At 37.8% G+C, this 20,493-nt stretch overlaps 1 protein-coding gene across 9 annotated transcripts in view; it reads left to right on the plus strand.

Moving 5' to 3' along the window:
• Positions 1-20,493, plus strand: part of ST7 (suppression of tumorigenicity 7) — a 263,640-nt gene that overhangs the window by 38,699 nt on the left and 204,448 nt on the right. The window contains exon 1 of one of the 9 annotated variants that reach the window (XM_036905693.2): positions 14,528-14,663. The exons of 7 other annotated variants lie outside the window; for them this stretch is intronic. In XM_036905693.2, coding sequence (XP_036761588.1) covers positions 14,651-14,663 — 13 coding nt within the window. In that variant the 5' untranslated portion in view covers positions 14,528-14,650. Of the gene's footprint in view, positions 1-14,527; positions 14,664-19,979; positions 20,461-20,493 lie in introns of those variants that run through there. One more of the 9 variants, XM_036905692.2, reaches the window with a different exon arrangement.

Raw genomic sequence — 20,493 nt, forward strand, 5'->3', positions numbered from 1 at the left:
GAGTATTTTTGCATCTACGTTCATCAGGGATATTGGTCTGTAGTTTTCTTTTTTGGTGGTGTCTTTGCCTGGTTTTGGTATTAGGGTGATGTTAGCTTCATAGAATGAGTTTGGGAGTATCCCCTCCTCCTCTATTTTTTGGAAAACTTTAAGGAGAATGGGTATTATGTCTTCCCTGTATGTCTGATAAAATTCCGAGGTAAATCCATCTGGCCCGGGGGTTTTGTTCTTTGGTAGTTTTTTGATTACCTCTTCAATTTCGTTGCTGGTAATTGGTCTGTTTAGATTTTCTGTTTCTTCCTGGGTCAATCTTGGAAGGTTATATTTTTCTAGGAAGTTGTCCATTTCTCCTAGGTTTCCCAGCTTGTTAGCATATAGGTTTTCATAGTATTCTCCAATAATTCTTTGCATTTCCGTGGGGTCCGTCGTGATTTTTCCTTTCTCATTTCTGATACTGTTGATTTGTGTTGACTCTCTTTTCTTCTTAGTAAGTCTGGCTAGAGGCTTATCTATTTTGTTTATTTTCTCGAAGAACCAGCTCTTGGTTTCATTGATTTTTGCTATTGTTTTATTCTTCTCAATTTTATTTATTTCTTCTCTGATCTTTATTATGTCCCTCCTTCTGCTGACCTTAGGCCTCATCTGTTCTTCTTTTTCCAATTTCGATAATTGTGACATTAGACCATTCATTTGGGATTGCTCTTCCTTTTTTAAATATGCTTGGATTGCTATATACTTTCCTCTTAAGACTGCTTTTGCTGTGTCCCACAGAAGTTGGGGCTTAGTGTTGTTGTTGTCATTTGTTTCCATATATTGCTGGATCTCCATTTTGATTTGGTCATTGATCCATTGATTATTTAGGAGCGTGTTGTTAAGCCTCCATGTGTTTGTGAGCCTCTTTGCTTTCTTTGTACAGTTTATTTCTAGTTTTATGCCTTTGTGGTCTGAAAAGTTGGTTGGTAGGATTTCAATCTTTTGGAATTTTCTGAGGCTCTTTTTGTGGCCTAGTATGTGGTCTATTCTGGAGAATGTTCCATGTGCACTTGAGAAGAATGTATATCCCGCTGTTTTTGAATGTAGAGTTCTATAGATGTCTATTAGGTCCATCTGCTCTACTGTGTTGTTCAGTGCTTCCGTGTCCTTACTTAATTTCTGCCCAGTGGATCTATCCTTTGGGGTGAGTGGTGTGTTGATGTCTCCTAGAATGAATGCATTGCAGTCTATATCCCCCTTTAGTTCTGTTAGTATTTGTTTCACATATGCTGGTGCTCCTGTGTTGGGTGCATATATATTTAGAATGGTTATATCCTCTTGTTTGACTGAGCCCTTTATCATTATGTAGTGTCCTTCTTTATCTCTTGTTACTTTCTTTGTTTTGAAGTCTATTTTGTCTGATATTAGTACTGCAACCCCTGCTTTCTTCTCACTGTTGTTTGCTTGAAATATGTTTTTCCATCCCTTGACTTTTAGTCTGTACATGTCTTTGGGTTTGAGGTGAGTTTCTTGTAAGCAGCATATAGATGGGTCTTGCTTTTTTATCCATTCTGTTACTCTGTGTCTTTTGATTGGTGCATTCAACCCATTAACATTTAGGGTGACTATTGAAAGATATGTACTTATTGCCATTGCAGGCTTTAAATTCGTGGTTACCAAAGGTTCAAGGTTAGCCTCTTTAGTATCTTACTGCCTAACTTAGCTCGCTTATTGAGCTGTTATATACACTGTCTGGAGATTCTTTTCTTCTCTCCCTTCTTGTTCCTCCTCCTCGATTCTTCATATGTTGGGTGTTTTGTGCTGTGCTCCTAGGAGTACTCCCATCTAGAGCAGTCCCTGTAAGATGTTCTGTAGAGGTGGTTTGTGGGAAGCAAATTCCCTCAGCTTTTGTTTGTCTGGGAATTGTTTAATCCCACCGTCATATTTGAATGATAGTCGTGCTGGATACAGTATCCTTGGTTCAAGGCCCTTCTGTTTCATTGTATTAAATATATCATGCCATTCTCTTCTGGCCCGTAGGGTTTCTGTTGAGAAATCTGACGTTAGCCTGATGGGTTTCCCTTTATAGGTGACCTTTTTCTCTCTAGCTGCCTTTAACACTCTTTCCTTGTCCTTGATCTTTGCCATTTTAATTATTATGTGTCTTGGTGTTGCCCTTCTTGGATCCTTTCTGTTGGGGGTTCTGTGTATTTCCGTGGTCTGTTTGATTACTTCCTCCCCTAGTGTGGGGAAGTTTTCAGCAATTATTTCTTCTAAGATACTTTCCATCTCTTTTCCTCTCTCTTCTTCTTCTGGGACCCCTATAATACGGATATTGTTCCTTCTAGATTGGTCACACAGTTCTCTTAATATTGTTTCATTCCTGGAGATCCTTTTGTCTCTCTCTATGTCAGCTTCTATGCGTTCCTGTTCTCTGATTTCAATTCCATCAATGGCCTCTTGCATTCTATCCATTCTGCTTATAAACCCTTCCAGAGTTTGTTTCATTTCTGCGATCTCCTTTCTGGCATCTGTGATCTCTTTCCGGACTTCATCCCATTTTTCTTGGGTATTTCTCTGCATCTCTGTCAGCATGTTTATGATTCTTATTTTGAATTCTTTGTCAGGAAGACTGGTTAGGTCTGTCTCCTTCTCTGGTGTTGTCTCTGTGATCTTTGTCTGCCTGTAGCTTTGCCTTTTCATGGTGATAGGAATAGTCTGCAGAGCTGGGACGAGTGACAGCTGGAAGAACTTCCCTTCTTGTTGGTTTGTGGCCCTCCTCTCCTGGGAGAACAGCGGCCTCTAGTGGCTTGTGCTGCGCAGCTGCGCGCAGACAGGGTTTCTCCTTCCTGCCCGGCTGCTATGGAGTTAATCTCCGCTGTTGCTGTGGGCGTGGCCTGGCTCGGGCAGCTACTCCAAAATGGTGGAGTCGCGTTGGAGCAGGAGCTGCTGGGAGGCTATTTATCTCCGTAAGGGGCCTCCCTGCTCCCTGCAGCCCAGGGGTTAGGGTGCCCAGAGATCCCGGATTCCCTACCTCTGGATTAAGTGACCCGCCCTGCCCCTTTAAGACTTCCAAAAAGCACCCGCCAAAACAAAACAACGACCACAAAAAAAACACAAGAAAAAAAAATTTTTTTAATTAAAAAAAAAAAAAAAAGTTTTTAATTAAAAAAAAAAAAAAAAGGTGGTCGTTCGTTTTTCTTTATTCTGCGGTGCCAGCCTCAGGCCTCTGCTCACCGGTCTTTCTGCCCTGTTTCCCTAGTATTGGGGTCCCTATCCCTTTAAGACTTCCAAAAAGCGCTCGCCAAAACAAAGCAGCAAAAAAGCAAAAAAAAAAAAAAAATGGTCGCGCGCTTTTCTTATGTCCTCTGTCGCCCAGCCTCCAGTGCCTGCTCACTGTTCTTGCTGCCCTGTTTTCCCAGTATCGAGGGCCCTGCACTCTGGCCCGGATGGCTGGGGCTGGGTGTTCCGCAGCCCTGGGCTCCGTCTCCCTCCCGCTCTGCCTGCTCTTCTCCCGCCGGGAGCTGGGGGGAGGGGCGCTCGGCTCCCGCGGGGCCGGGGCTTGTATCTTACCCCCTTCGCGAGGCGCTGGGTTCTCTCAGGTGCGGATGTGGTCTGGATATTGTCCTGTGTCCTCTGGTCTTTATTCTAGGAAGGGTTGTCTTTGTTATATTTTCATAGATATATGTTGTTTTGGGAGGAGATTTCCGCTGCTCTACTCACGCCGCCATCTTCCGCCCCCTCTCTGGATAACATATTTTTGATGAATAACTTTATCCAGACAGAAAATGATTGCCTTGGATATATAGCAATAAAATTATTAAATTAAGGAGGGAAAAACCCAATGTCCTGAAAATGATTTCTTAAACAATCATAATCAGAAGATTAGGGAGATAGTTCTTTGGCCTTGTTTTTTTATTAAACACTTGGTGCAGAATTTTACCATTTCATCATGTTGCCTGCGGTCTCTTGAGAGAAAACATGAAATACCATTTTGTTGGCTCTTTTAATTCAGAAATATGTTGTGTATGTTGATAAGAAATGAGCAGTGTATGGGACTTTGTTTTTAACTCTGTCAAGATAGGCATTTTAGTAATTTACAGCTCTTGATTGACTATTTTTTATGCCTTTTAACATAGAACCCATCACGATTTTATGGCAATAATAGAGAAAATGATTGTGATCATGTAATACATGAAAATTTCTATTACAGTATTTCAGGTTCTTTAACACATACTAAACATAAATCTTATCTTTTTCTTTGAAAACCTTTTCTGTTGAAAATGTCAAACAAGCATTCGTAGGATAATATAATTTCTACAGTTATATTTTTTGTCAATGCATACAAATACATTCACACTCTAGTACTGAAATGAACTGCCAAGAAAGAATGCCTCAGTCTCAGGCACTGACTCCAAGCTCAAAAGCTCCTTGCCTCCCACTTACTTTTTCCTAATTCTTTGACTGTACCTTGGAAACTTGTGCAACCAAGTTCTTGTTTGGTGCTCAGGGACAAAAATGTAGAGAAGGCATCACTGAATTGTCCCCCAAATGACCTAAATAATCTATTCACCTTAAGGAATCAGTCTCTGATTTTAGTTATTGAGTATCTGAAAACAGACTCTTAGTTGTAGAAATAAAACTTATTTTCTTTTTATACTCATTTTGTATTTTAGATTTAGTGTACTTTTATACTTTATGTCTGGTAGTAAGGAATGTCTGTGAGCCTTTGTTTTTATCTTCTAATACTTTAGAGATAAGTGCTTTAGTATAACTTAAAAATAGTACCTAGTTTTAAAAATATGCAAGTTACAGTAAACAATTAAAAAGATGACTTCTTTTTCATAGATTATTTTGAACAGAAAAGACCATTTTTCATACTTTAATCTGTATTACTTTAAAGATTTGATTCAAGGATAATTAGGAGTATTTCAGATAAACAGTGTATGGGAACATAACGTGTTTTATCTTTTGATTTCCTCAGATATTTTTGAAGCAGGCTATGTGTGTTTTTCTACACTATAATGCCTGAAAGTTCACTGGCCTCTGTAATTTGTTCATTGTCATATCATCTATCCTTATGTATACATTTTTTAAAAGAAACACACATGCATTCCTAGAATCCTTTACATTCTCAGTGAAATACCAAGACATGATTCATTGAATCTAATTTCACTGAAGTAGAATGTATTTGTTAATATATTATAATATTGACAAAATCACTTAAATTTTGTCCCCATTTTATTTGATCATTATGATCAAATAAATAATGGTGGTTTATTATGAGGACAATTTTTATGTTAGTGATTCATGTTATTTCAATATAAAATCGAATATTATTTTAATATTGCACAAAGCAGGAAAATCTAAAAGCTGTTGATCTAAGTCTAGCCTGACTCAATCTATTTCACCTTTATCTCCTGAGATAGTCATAAATAATCTGTTTTTCCTCTGTTGTTACATTGGTTGTTACCATTAATATAAAAGCATTTCCAGTTTACCTAAGTAGTTATCAGTATCAGATTTTTACAAAATGCTAAAGTATGTTATTGATAAGGCACCATGAGATTCAGTTCCTTTTTGTAGATCACACTTCCTGCCTCAGTGCTGATGGACTATGGAAACAATGACTAGCATGGAACACTGTTTTAAGATACAGTTTGCTGAATTCCCAGACATCAATTTAAAAATAAATTATGCTCATGAAAAGTATGTAGGGCATGTTTCTGCTAAAAAAATATCCTGGGAAAAAATTTGAATTGAATTGAGAAGATGGAGTACCATATAAAGAATGACTCAGTCCAAGGACAGATATGTACTAGTCTTTTACCTTTAATTAGGCATTTAATGTATTCAAAAATTGGATGCATTTTGTTTGTAAAATGTGCATAAATGCATAATCATAAATAGAAATGTTTCAGATATGTTTTATCATTTAAGCAAAAAAGTCAGTAGTAATAATTAATTATAATAGGTAATAGCATCTCCTAACATTTTACCATTTACAAGGTGCTTTCAGACATGAAGTATGGGTAATAGGTTGCTGAGAGGTTCACAGATTTCAAATGTCTGAGGAAACTGAGGTACAGTGTTGCCTAAAACAGGATCCAAAAGTGGATCTTGCTCTAATTCTGGTATTTTTCCCACCTCATACCTTTTTCATAGTTGATTTATAGCAGAGTCAATGTGCCTTTTTAAAATATAGTGTCTAAAATTTAGTGAAAACAAAGCTTTCAAAGGAGAAAAGTTATAAGTCTGTTACTCTATTACTTACATCTTTTGAAATTTCAGCAATGAACTCTTTTCTTAGTTATTGTCCTTGTGTTTTAGGGATGCAGCCGCCAGTTGGTAGCAGTATAATATAATCATCTATTCTGAGTGGTTTGTGCATTTTCTGAGAGTCAAGGCATGTTCTGTCCATTTGTTCATTCAACAAGCATTGCCAATGGAATTTTTATTTTTTATAGTGCCTTTTTATTAAAAATTAAAATTTAAACTTTGCATTAATGCCATCTAAAGTTAACATTTCTCTGCAACTTTAAGAACAGATGTACACTTCATTCGTACCAGTCCTTTACTATTCTTTGAGTCAATCATCCTTACCCTAACTATATTTTACATAGTTCCTGGTTACAGTATTTAATCTTAATGTATTTCAAGACTAATTGGACTGCTAGCAGGTAGATTTTAGAGCTTTCAAGGTTTTAGGCTGACATCACATATAAAATGAAAATGATTTTTTTCTGGATTTGAATGTTTTTAAAGTAAGTTTGTTCTACTTTTGCAACAGTGACAAAATATTTAAAACAGAAAAAGGGAATCATCAGTAATTTTACTGTCAGAAATGTTCACTGAATACTTTTAAAAAGTGTTTTAAAGTTAATTTTATTTAAAAAATTTATTTAAAAATTTAAGAATTATGGTAAAATATACATAACATAAAATTTACCATCTTAACTAGTTTTTACGTATACACTGCAGTGATGTTAAGTACATTGACAGTGAACCAATCTTAAGAACTTCTCATCTTGGTGAAGAGCTGTATGAAACACTCCCCTTCGCTCCTCCTCCTAATCTCTGATAACCAACCTTCTACTTTCTGTCTCCAAGAATTTGAATACCTCCTACTCATGTACATGGAATCATATACTATTTATCTGAATCATACAGAATCTTTCAATGGCTAGCTTATTTCACTTAGCAGATATCCTCACAGTTCATCCATATTGTAGCATGTGTCAGAATTTCCTTCCATTTTTCCTCTTTTTGCTTTTCAAAAAAACTCCAAAAATGGCATCATATTATTCCTATTGCTTGTTAAACTATTTTTTCAAACCTAATAATGTGTTGCAGCTGTCTTCCCAAAGACATCAATGTTTGTGTGTCATTATGTATATATCATTTCCATTGCTACCAAGAATCGCATCCCTGTTCTACAGATGGGGAGAATGAAGCCTAGAAGTGAATAACTTTCAATTTGTTGGTAACAATGGCAGGGACTAAATCCAGGTCTCCTTGATTCTGGAGTCAGACCACAGTGTGGTTCCTATAAGTCAAACTTGTGATTATTGTGGAAAAATGAAGCAAAATGGAGACAAATTTCTGTGGTAGCTAGAAGACCTGAATGCGTGCTTTTTATGGGAAGCTCTGCAACTTGGAGTTTATGGTGCAGCAGGCACAAATGTGTGCCTCTAGAAACACCTTCCATGTATTGTATTGTATAGATTTTCTCTTGAAGCACTTATAGCTGTATGTTAAGACTGGGTTATTTCTAAGAAGGCAACAATTGTCCTGATCAGAAATATATTTTCAGTGGCTTTTCAAAAAGCCAGAAATTAAAGAGCAAAGAGAAAATCATCTGTCTCTTACCTGAAGGATAATAAAAAGTGAACAAGGCTGATACTTGCAGTGGGCTAGGTTAGATATCATGGTTAGTGTAGCTCATTATAAGCATTTTAGAGCTAGGAAAGGCCAAAGAAATAATCTAAATCTACTTCGTAATTTCATAACTGAGAAATGGCCAACCAAAGTAGTTTTAGGATTGAAATAGAAGTTTCTTATTTCTCAAGATTTCTCTTCCAGCTATTGTTGGTAACAGGGCCAGATTTTCTCATACCAAACTAGATATTACTTGTGTCTTATACTACGAGTGTACTTTGTATAAAGTTTCCTGGTATACATAATTGAGGAGATTTGGAAATCTTAACCAGTGATTTACATTTTTATAGAATTTTTTTAGAGCTGGAGATGTATGTGAGTTGTGTTTTTTGTTACCCTCTGAAAATTACTGATTTCTCAGAAGTCAGTTAAGCTTTTACCACTTATTATAATGTGATCAGGAATTAGCAAGGTAGTATGGGCTTGTTATTCAAGACAAGGTGTTGCTCGTAGTACCACTAGAAATGAAAGGAACTGGGGTGAATAGTTTCTTGAATTCCCAACCCATATCATTCAGGCAGTTGTTAGTGGAATCCATTACCTTTGTTGAGTTGTTAATGGCGGAGATCTAATTGAAGATCAGAGCTCTTTCAGAGAACAGTTAAGTCAACTATAGTAAATATTATAGAACAGGGGTTGTCAAACTATCCATTTGTTCATGTATTATTTATGGTTACTTTTGCACTAAAATGACAGAGCTGAGTAGTTGTGACAGAGACTGAATGGTCTCAGAAAATCTAAAATATTTACTGTCTAGTCCTTTCGAGAATGGGTGTGCCAATCCTGCTATAAAGCCCCAAGAATGATTTAGGTTTTGGAGTACCATGGAAATTTGTGACTTTCTTTGCTTAACAAAATCTCCAGCTGAATACTACAATATTTCTTGAATCATTCTCCACTGTTTTTTGCCTGTGGGACAATCCACAATGGTCCATTTGACTGTTTTTGATGACTTCCGGTACTTATTTTCTAGTGGTTCCTTTAGTCAGATGAACAGAACACAACCACACACAGGAAGGTCTGTGACTTGCCTAAAGAAGCTTTCTCCAGAGGGTTATGTCTGACTTCGGTACTTCTGTGTTTATTATAGAAACCTGGATTTTGATTGTGATCTTTCCACTAGCACTTTGATCAAATGTATATAAAATGACCCTCTGTGGATAAAATGAGAGTTCCTGTGGCCAGGATTCTCACCTGGCCCTGGTTGACTAGCTCACTGCACACCTGTGGGCAATACATGGCTGTTGACTCTATATAAAGAGCTCCGCCCAGTGCTCTGGGCGCAATATGGTTGCAGGGCTGCAAGGCTGCAGGAGAGCAGATCAGAGGCTAGAGGCCCAGAGGTCGGCTGTGTGGGACAGCTGTGCGGACAGAGGGGCCCAGAGGATGGCTGTGCAAACAGAGGAGCCCAGAGGTAGAAACCAGCTTGCTGCATGCAGACTTGCTCTGAGTGAATGGGATTTTAGTGACTCACCTGCCACTGTGGAAATAAAGTTGGGTATAACTCTTTCACCCCAGGAACGTTTCGCTGTCAATTTCTTTGGTCACGTTGAACCCATAGTGAACTTGCCCAGGGCTGAAACCCATTGGCAAGACACCATCACTTTCCAAGTGTAAAATTGAATAAATAAATTTATTGTTGGATGTTGGATGGGAGGAAAATCTTAATCTTTCATGTTTTTACCAGGCATTTTAATAACTTTAGTTGTGTTCCTCATGACTCTTAATTTACATAAGGATTAATTGCTGGATATTCTTTTTTATTGGTTAGCCTTAAACACTGAAACCAAAATCTTTTTGTAATCATCTTCTAATAGAGGAAAAACATGAGTGGTTGGGAGACTATACCCCAGCTCTTATGAAAGTTATTTCCCTCTCTCTTCCCAGCTGTGGTCACTTGATGGCAGTTCTCTTGGGGCTCACATATGAAGGGAATGGCCCTGCTACTTTACAAGAGTTTTCCAGCCACTGAGAGCTGTGGATCCTACTACCAGTCTTAATGCATAACAAACAGGTGTTGTCTATCCAGAAAGAAGGTTTGGAATTTGCTAAGGTAGATCTTTTGTCAGGTTTTACCATGCTTTTCACTGTAATTGTGCTTTTGTGCTGGTTGAGATGATTCTTATTTTGCCTTGGAGAATGTACAGCACTGGTCTGGGGCATGTTACTGAGTTGAGCAGGTGAGCTCTGTTCCTATTTCATAGGCTGTTTGTTACCTGGCTAGTGCTAGATGTTCCTGTGTCTTAGCTTACTTAGATGTTTGGAGGTTTTGGGGGTGGGTAGAGCTCAGTTGTGGGAGGAGTTGGGCTCCCTCTGTTACAGTGTTCTTCACTTAGAGACTCCTCGTAGCAGGGGGTCTTCTCACATTATGGGATAGGCCGTGAAGTAGTCTTGGAGCTCCATAAGCAAAGCCAAGGAAGGACGACAGACGTGAAGAGGAAATGCTGAGGCTGATGCTGGCTAGAGTGGGTGGTAGGAAGCCCTGGAGGGCAGCGACATCTTAGGAAACTTTGTTCTGACTTTGGGAAAGGGGAAGTTGGGATGAGGCATATAACATTAAGGCATTTTAACTTAAGTCTGACTTGTTGGTGAGGAGGGTGAGAATAGAGACTAGAGGGAAACCCCTGTATTATCATTTCTGAACTGTGGAAAAACAGGGTATTTATAATGCAACCCTGAGGTTTTAAAATGTGCAATAAAGTAAGTTATTGTATGGGTCAGCATTATGATGTAGATATTATGGTAAAGTCATGGTTTTTTGTTTTAGAGGAAGTGGGACTCAAGTGGGAGTCATGCTCATTCCTCCTGGGGAGGGTGGACGGCTGTGGACTCGGAGCAGAAACTACTCCAGTGGGTGAACCAAGGCAGGGAAAGAGGGGAGAGCGATGACTGAGCCCCTGGAATCTACGCAGAACCTGGCACTCCCTGTGCAGGCCGTCTCAGTCACGTCGTGGAAGGAGGGTGCTCCTTCAGCAGCTTCACTGCCGGTGCCCAGTCCTCCTCATCCTCGGGGGCACACTGGGCCGTGCACCCTCCAGTAGGAGGCTGGGCTTCCAGCGGTTATTTCTATGTGTGCTTTGTGAGTGTTTATATTGGTCTGCTCACCCCTAAGTTGAGTTCCTGGGGCCCTGTCTACAGAGGAACAGTATACCTATAAACAGTTGGAGCCTTCCTCTGAGCATTAGCCGTACAATGTAAATGCTGTGGATTTGGACAATCCACCCTGGCTCCCTGGCTTCCCATCCTTGAGGTGGGGCTGTTCCTCGAGTCCTAGCAGGATGGAAGGGGGATGGTGTGGGTGAGAGGAGGAGGAGCAGTTACCTGCAGGGAGGAGGAGGAGCAGTTACCTGCAGGGAGTGCCTTGAGTTTTCTCATCCAGCTGTCATTGCTTTAAGGTAGAATCCTAGATTTTTAGAGTTGGACTAGATTTTAGGGGTCATCCAGTTCAACCTCCTCATTTTACCAATAAGGAAATGAACATCTACGGTTGTTCTAGGACTTAGACCAGAGAGGTAATGAGTGGCAGTGTTGAGGCTAGACCCCAAGTCTCTTTATTCGATAACCATATCCATCCTCGACCATGAGTGGTTGAAGTGTAGCAGGAATTTAAGATCTTTGAATTGTAGTAGGAATCTGGGATAGAGTTCAGGGTTGCAATGTAGGCTGCTGCTGAGTCAGTAAGTTGCATTTAGGACAGTGGTCCCTGGGCCATAGGCTAGAACAGGTGACCTGAGAAGATCCTCTGACTCTGGTATCTTGTTACTACATGCTGGGGAGGACTGTGATGTGATTGTGGCAGGGGATGAGGGTGGGGGCTGCACCTAGGCATACCAGGTAGTCTTCTTTGCTGAAGTGAAATGGGGATAGAGAAGATTCTTGGGGAGGAAAGTAGGCAGGGTCTAGTGGAGGCTCTTAGTGAGCTTTGCAAGTTACAGTCAGAGGAACCTGTGCAAACTCTTTAAAAAGAGACCAGGAAAGTAGTGTCTACCTGTGACGTTTGGAGAACTGCAAAGTGGGGAGAGGCAGACTTAGTGGGAGCTGGGAGTGTGGGGAACAGCACAGGTCCTTTTCTGGTTATGGGTTTCTGTACTTTAGTACTTATTTCTGCTTAACTGGCTGATACAACTCTTATTTTAAGCATTCACAATGACTTCAAACATTATCCCTTTCATTCTGTTTCTCTATTTAATTTTTCTGTAAGTTGGAATTGAACATAGACCATAAAAAGATAATTTTTATAAAATCTGAACCAAAATATTTGGCAAACTGTAGGACTGGTTTTATTAGAAAGAATGAACCTAGTTTTGGGAAATAATTTTTCCTGTTTTGCTTCATTTATTGATGACCTTGCTCTGTAGAGTCAGTGTTGTGGAGTGGCTAAGCACAAGGACTCTTGAGCGAGGCTACTTGGGTTAAATCCTGGCTCTACTATGCATAGTGTATGATCTTAGTTAAGTTATTTACCCTCCATACCTCAGTTTCCTTACCCATTAAATGAGGATAATACCTCATAAGGTTATCATGAGGGTTAAGTAAGTTAATACATGAGTTAGAACAATGCCTGCCTGGTACACATTAAGTGCTTTTTACACATTAGCTGTTATCATATCCCAGGCATTGACCTAGGCCCTTTGTCACTAAATTAATCAACCAACCAAGGCTCAGAGAGATTAAAAAACTTGCTTAAGATCATCCAGCTAGTAAGTGGCTAAGGTGCAACTTGAACCTTCTTTATCTGACTCAGAGCCTCGCTCTTAATCACTCTGCTGACTTTCTGAGGTGTGGCACCTCACTTAACTGTACATTGTAGGTTTTATAGCTGTCCACCCATCTATCCATCTATCTTATATTTTCTAATTTGGATATTTAATCATGTTCTCATTTTCTTAATGAAATGTATTTCCTTATGATATCTGTGACTTTAACAAGAATTACAAAACACATGGAAGGATAAAAATATAACAATTGTTCTTAAAATAATGCTACTCAAATAATTAGATGAGAGCCTTAAAAATCCATTGCTAATGGTATTAAATTGTGAAAGGCATACAATAGCATTTCATATGACATCTTATAATGGCTAACAATATTTCCACACTCTTGTAAGTTGTGTGGAAATTAAGACAGTTATTATTAGGCGTTTTGAACTTACCATTTTAAAGCAACCATGGCATTAATGTTTTAACTATTTGCACATCTTAATTGCCAGGAAGAAACTATATCAAATTTTTATGGCTCATGGAAAGCTTTCTAGATTAAGATAAAGAGAATTAAGGCCCAAGAAGTGAGACAGGGCTGCTTAGCAACAATGACAGGTGAGGTTGATGAGAATTAACAGCTTTTGACTGTTAGCAGAATGGTGGTGTAATGGGATCTGCTTGTAGTAATGAAGCTTTGAGTAGATGGCTGAGTGAAATGATGCTTCTCATTTATTTTGTATAATTAGCAGGGAGATCTGTTAAATGATGATATATTGAGCCCAGAATTTTTAGATTTCTGTATTATTCATGTTTTTCATATTGTAGTGAAAATTAGAAATCTTATTTTGTAAGTACTGTTAACTTTATAATTATCTTATGGAGAAACTTGGTAAAAAGGAAAGTAGCAAAATAAAGTACCCCACAACATCCCACTACTCCCAACAAAACCACTCTGAACAAACAATACTGTATCTTCCTCAAAGTAGCTGCAATTTCAGGGAGTATTTTATGTATTCCTAAATTGGAAATTGTCCATTTAGATTGCTCAAAAAAAAAAAAAAAAGCTGGTAATTTACTTATTTATTTTACTCCTGGGCAAGGTAATTTATTTACTTACATTTTGTCTCTGGGCAAGGTAAAGAACTGTAGGAAGATGAATTAGTCATTGTTAAGATTTATTTAAAGTTTTAGCCAGATACATTCAAGAGCAAAACAATTGGCAATGAAGGAAAAGATGGCTAAGGGCATGTGGCAATGTGACATTAAAGATTACATCAGATAGAATCTGTCTCAGAATGACCATATGTTCTTTCCATCTGATGTCGGTGTTAGGACTCAGACAAATGAGTTGAAGGTTTTAGAAATGCTTTAAAGGTTTGTTCTTTCATCACCCTTACTAGGTTTGTTTACAAACTAATCAAATGTGTTTCAAGTGGATCAAATGTACATACGATCGAATGACCATTGTGACAAAATTATATGTTCTTCCTAAGAATTTCTAAATATTACATTCTTCCTAAAAATTTGGACACCTTCAGGTTTATGTGGGTTTGTAACACTGTGTTCTTTTCACTTGGACAAAGAGAATTGATATTTCCCTCCTCTTAAACTAATAATGCAGGAATGATACGGGAAGAAATAACTGTTCTTTTTTTAAGACTTTTCTAAGGGTGACTTTAAAAGAACAGGCGAAGGAGAGCAGAGCCACGGCCATTGCTGCCTGAGTTCGAGATAAGCAGAAGTGTGTGTGTGTGTGTGTGTGTGTGTGTGTGTGTGTGTGTGTGTGTGTGTGTGTGTGTGTGTGTGTGTGTGTGTGTGTGTGTGTGTGTGTGTGTGTGTGTGTGTGTGTGTGTGTGTGTGTGTGTGTGTGTGTGTGTGTGTGTGTGTGTGTGTGTGTGTGTGTGTGTGTGTGTGTGTGTGTGCTTAATGTCACATGGCAGGAGGCTTTCCCCGGAGCAGTTTGTGCAGGGAGCTGTTTCATTTCGTGTCTGATTGAGTTGTACTTTGAAAATACCCAGTTCTCTGCCTATTGTTTCATTATGGATTATACAGGTAAAATTAACTTTAAAATATTTTCTAGCTTCATAGAATTGCTTAAAATATAATATTTGAATTTATATTTTAAAAATGATGTTGGTTGTGTTTATACTTTAAAAATGTTATGCATGAATTTACTTCTGTGCATGTATGAATTGTTGTATACAAATTATGATTCATTTAGGATAGGCACTTAAGAGAAATTCTCTGTTGTTCTATTTCAGTTTGGGTCATATTCAAACAGACTTAAAATAAACTGCAACTTGTCATTAATCCACCTTTGTCCCTTCTGGGCCAGAAGGTTTAAAGTACAAACATCTGAGTTCAGATCATGCCACAAAAAGAATAAAATATACATACAGTCTACAGAGAGCTGGTTTTTGTAAAACATTTCTGGTATTGTGCTAGTTGTTTCATGCATGTGTGTGGCCTGATTTTTAAATGGAGTTAACATCATAAAGTGAATTGGAGAACTTTTTTATCCTAAGTTTTCTGAGTGTTAATGTGTCCAGATTTCTCTGATGGATAACCAGCCTCTTCCGTTTTAAAACTACATAGCCTTGTTCTCAATTTCTAGTTTCACTTAATAGTAAATTGGCACAAGTTCAAGAGTAAAGTTAAGGTTAGACGAGTGATGAATAAGTGGAGTAAGTGAAGGGTCCCCTCAGAGCAGATGAGATCGAGGTGGGGTTGGGAGGTGAGGTGGTGATAAGGAGGTAAGGACAGGAGTCTTTGCTCAGAATTTGTGCAATTCAAAATTATGTCACCTAAATTTGAACTTTTGGGCATGTTTTCTGACAGATTCCCTGTAAACTAAAGAACTAAGTCTTTTTCCACAAGGGCAGAGACCCACTTTCCATATCCGTACCATGACAAAATCCCAGTGTGCATTTAGATGAAGCTCTGCTTACATATTCTCTTTTTCATATTGTCTTTGGCAAAATAGCTAATTATGGTGCACGAATCAGATTTTTGTGGAACTGATCATTTGAAATGCAACTTTTTAGGGGTTTGCTATGTAAAGGATTTCTGTGGTAAATATTTTTTGAAGATAAAACATTGTGAAGTAGTTAATTTCCCTAAATATATTTTTCCTATAAATTCATATTTCCCTATTTTAGAGTTCCTTTAGACAAGTATACAAACAAATATCTGTGTGTGTGTGTGTGTGTGTATGTGTATGTATGTATGTGTGTATGTGTGTATTTGAATTTCTTTCCCATAAGACTAATGTAGTAGAATTTTGTTTCGGGTTTCCAAAATAAAATGTACTTACTTTTTAGAACACTCACTATACATTGAAGCAGGAAGGAGTACACTTTGTAGCCATATATTAAGAAATCAAATTTCTAAATCATACCTGAGAACTTCACTAGAGCATGCTTTTAATTATAAAGTTGTACCTTCTTTTACAAAGAATGGAATCATTTATTTTTTCATTTTTCTATATTTTGTATATTGCCATTAAAACACTTCTCTTGTTAAGTAGTACTTTTTAAATGTATTCTAAAAGACACACACTTTACCATGCTAAATAGACACCAGGAGAGGCACTAAGAAAATAAAACTTTAATGTGAATGAGGGAGATAGCTCCAGAAAAATTCCAGACACGACACTAATAAATTAGTTATTGTGTATAATCTAGAGAGAATATGTGGTTGAGTTCTTACCACATTAATACATAACGTTAATTTAATTAGTTGTCTGATGTGGTAGGAAGCTATTTTGAATGTTGTCATCTGTGGTGATTTTTATAAACATTTACATATTTGCAAATATAGATATATATTTAGTTTACTAAACTTTGAAGAGAAGAACGTAAACATTTTTAGTTCATGGAGAGTGAATTCTTTTGGATTAGAAAAGAGAATATATTTTGCTATCAGCACAATAAAGCTCAACCACTTTTGTGCTAATGACATCATAGCAATGAAGGGGTCTCTTCCAATAGAAAACTGACTCTTGATGTTTCAGTAATAGATTCATAAAACAAAAATTTCTTTTTCTGATAGCAGTAGACTCAGACTCTGAGCGGTGACTGGTGATTACCATTAGGGAGGGGATGGGGTGATGGGTAGGGAGGGTAAGGGGGATAAAAGGGCACAAAAATTCTCAATCATAATATAAATTCATCACTGGGATGGTAGTACAGCATGGAGAATATAGCTAATGATTCTGTAATATCTTCCTATGTTACCAGATAGTAACTGGAGTAGTGGGGGTGAGGATTTAATAATATGGGTAACTGTTGAACTACTACTGTGTTGTATACTTGAAACCAATATATGATTGTATATCAATGATAAAGCTCTTTCTGCCTCATGGTTTCCTTGTTATCCATGTGGTTTCCCTTCAGTTTTTTTAGGTTTCTATTGAAGTGTCATCTTTTTAGGAAGGCTTTACCTAACAATTTTACCTGAAATAACCCTCCCATTCAATCAATTCTCATCTTCTAATTCCTCTTACCTTTCTTTATAAGACATACCACCACTTGACATATTATATATTTGTTTATCTCACCCACTAGAATATGAGCTTTTTAGAGGAGGGACTTTGTTCTTGGCTGTACCCCTGGGGTGCAGAACAGTAGGCTCCCAGGAAATAGTTGTTGAGTGAATATAAATGAGTTTTCCTCTGAAAGTGACTCACTTACTTTTAAGATTTTTCCACTATTATCTTTATCAATAGCATTCTAATTTAACAATAATTATTTTGACCAATAAATTACTCTGAATACTGATCTTTCTTTCATAGCTAATTTTTTCGTGCAATTAACAGTACTGTCTTTACTAATGGAAGGGCAAGTTTGCAGGCAGGTGCAATTAGATGGAATCGATAATCCAATCAGTTTGGTTCTGGAATGGATTAGGTGATTTTTTTGGAGGGCTGTGGGTGACATCAGGTCAGTTTTAGCCTCCCTTCAATTTCTTTCATTGCATTTTCTTTAGACAGCATATTAAAATTTGTCTTCATTCTCTGAGCTCATGCCGGCTGCCTAGAAGAGAGAATTGGAGCAAACTAAATTTTTGAAATTTATTTTGTTAAAGATGGGTCTTCAGCAATATGGACCCCAGCCTTCTAAAGTGCTCAGAAATACCTCAGGCCTCCAGAGGTCATAGAGACCTTAATAGGCATTAGAGGTTGTCATTTGTGTCCAGCTTTGCTGACAAGGGAGATACCTAATGTTTTTAACATGTTGATCTGAAAAGTAGACTTCTTCCTGAAAAATATTAGAGCCTTTAATTTACTTTTAGAAGTCTGCACTAATAAATAATAGATACCAGCACTCAGAAAAATGCATTTATATATGCATATGTACACCCTCACATATGAGCTGAAAAAGGAGCTCTGTCAATGACTTGGTAAAGCAGTTACTGCATATAGACCATGGCCTCTGGTGGAAAATCTCTCTTACCCCAGGATCATTTTCTTGTTCTACTTTTCCTCTTGCCTTTCTCATGGCCACATCCACCCACCATTTGTGTGATTATTCATGTGCAACATCTGGCATGCAATTTAAAATAGATCTTAAGTAAGATAATATTCTGGCTCCAACCCTTTGAAGTATATTGCTGTTTCCCCCTTCCTAGTTATATCTCAACACCATTATTGATAGTCACGACTGGTTGTCAACCTAACCAATTTTTTGGGTGGAGGGATGCATTTGTCATTTTTAGTTCTCTCTGGTAACCTTTCTCTTTTAAGGATTTTTTCCTCCACATTTTCAATTGATTTTTATTTGCCTTTCATTTTAGTTGAATACTTAAAATATAATTTTGGTAATTGTTTACTCATTTTTGCAAGAGGCGTTCTGGAAGAGTAGTTAGGAGCATATGTTTTGGAACCAGACTGCCTGGGTTTGAATCCCAGCTTATCAGTTACTACCTATGTGACCTCAGCAAACTATTTCACCGTCTATCAAATATGGATAATAATGGTATTATCTTGTAGGGTTGTTATGAAGATTAAGTAAGTTAACACATGTCAAGTTCCCAGAATAGTATCTGGCACATAGTAAACATCAGTAAAATTATTGTTCTTTCCTACAACAAAATATTTGTTCTTTATCTTCTGTAGCATCATTGCACTATCTTCATGATGGTTCAGCCTTTTCAGTAAGATAAAGGCCAAATTACTTTGAGTAAATGCTACATCCATGCAATGGAATATTATGCAACCATTTAAAAAATGAGCTGGATCTACATATACTGACCAGAAAAGTTGTTAATGATATTTTTAGATGGTGATTTGCAGTTCCACATTCATGTCAGAATTTAATATTTAAAGACTATATTATATGAAGATATGTTTTTGTAGACAAGAAAATATTGGAAAAAGTATATACCTTGAAGAAGAAACTCAAGCTCTTGAACTTCCTGCTTTATGTGATTTTAAAACTATAGAATTATGGGAGTATATGCCTATACACACTTTTTGTGCATTTCAGTATTTTTAAAACATTAAAACAAAACTTCTTTCTTTGCGTATGTTAAGTAGATACTCTAGTCAACAAGCTTGTAGCTTTCTTTAGAAATCCAGATTGTTAAGAGTAAAGGTAATGCGAGAAGTCTTATTTGTCAAGTGAGTCAAGAGACAAAATAAGTATCTTCAGTTATTTCTCTGTGTGGGTAGATTATAGAGCATGTGTGCTTGTTGGTCATAAATGCCCACTTACACACAGGCGTTCACTGGTATGTGCATATAGCCTTAAGGTGACTGAGTTACCCTGGAAAATGACAGGAATTCTCATAGTCAAAATGAAGAAAAATAAAACAAAAGAAATAGGATAGGAGCAAAATATATATACATAATATGTTCCTAGAGCAGTGGTTTTCACATTTGAATAATAGTTATGAAATAATAATATAATCTCTAAAATTTGAGTCCTCACTGTATGCCAAGCAGTGTTCTAAGCTTATTAAATGCTGTTATTTTACTGTTGCATTTATGTATTTATATGCCCAGAATGTGGTGCAGTACATGTATTATTTTCACATATTTGTGATTGAGTGTATAACCCTTGATCTGTCAGTTTACCATAGGCCTGGAGAAAAAGGAGTAAGTTCTGTAGTTATTTTTAAAGGTAGATTATTTTTCTCATTTCTGTTACACTAGTTTCCCTGAAAAGTTCTACTTGCTGCATAAAACCAAAAACCTGATCTGCATATCTTTGTGGTTAGTGCTATACGGCCACTATGTAAATTCCTTTGAGGTCTCTTTTAGTGCATGGTGTCACAGGATGAATGAGGGTGACATATATGTGGATCTTGGTCTTGTGCATTTTGTGACAAAGGAATTCTCCTCTGAGTCGCCTGCTTGCATGAAGCTCCTGGAGCTTCTGGCTCAAGCAGCGCAGTCCGCCCGTGCGTGTTCCTGACGTCAGCAGTGTCTGCACAAGCCCTGCTATTGTCTCACTGCCACAGCAGGGCTGCGGATTGCAGTACCCGCGGCTGCTCCCAGCCCTGCCCCTGCTCCTACCTAGTCCTGCCTCACTGCATCCCAGAAGAGCCACGTCGGCTTGCCTTTCCCTATTGCATTTTCAAAAGCAGCCCTTCGGTTTTTGGTGCTGTAGGAGACCTTGCTTTTCAATCACACGGGAGAACACTGAGGCTTGCTTGTAAGAGGAGAATCTGGCAGCTGGACATAGCTTGGACTGCATTGGCTGTCTTCATGACCCCTGCTGTGTAGCGGCTCATCTTTTCACTCTCACACGTACACTCTCCTCGATTTTTCTTCTTTAATTTTTTTTTTTTATTCCAGTCTTTTTAAAGCAGCCTCTGGAGCCAGCCATGTTTGGCACTGAATCTTCATGTAAGTAAATGGATCTCACTTCTTTGCTGTTGA

This window comes from Manis pentadactyla, chromosome 7, assembly GCF_030020395.1.
Source record: "Manis pentadactyla isolate mManPen7 chromosome 7, mManPen7.hap1, whole genome shotgun sequence".
Classification (NCBI taxonomy): Eukaryota; Metazoa; Chordata; class Mammalia; order Pholidota; family Manidae; genus Manis; species Manis pentadactyla.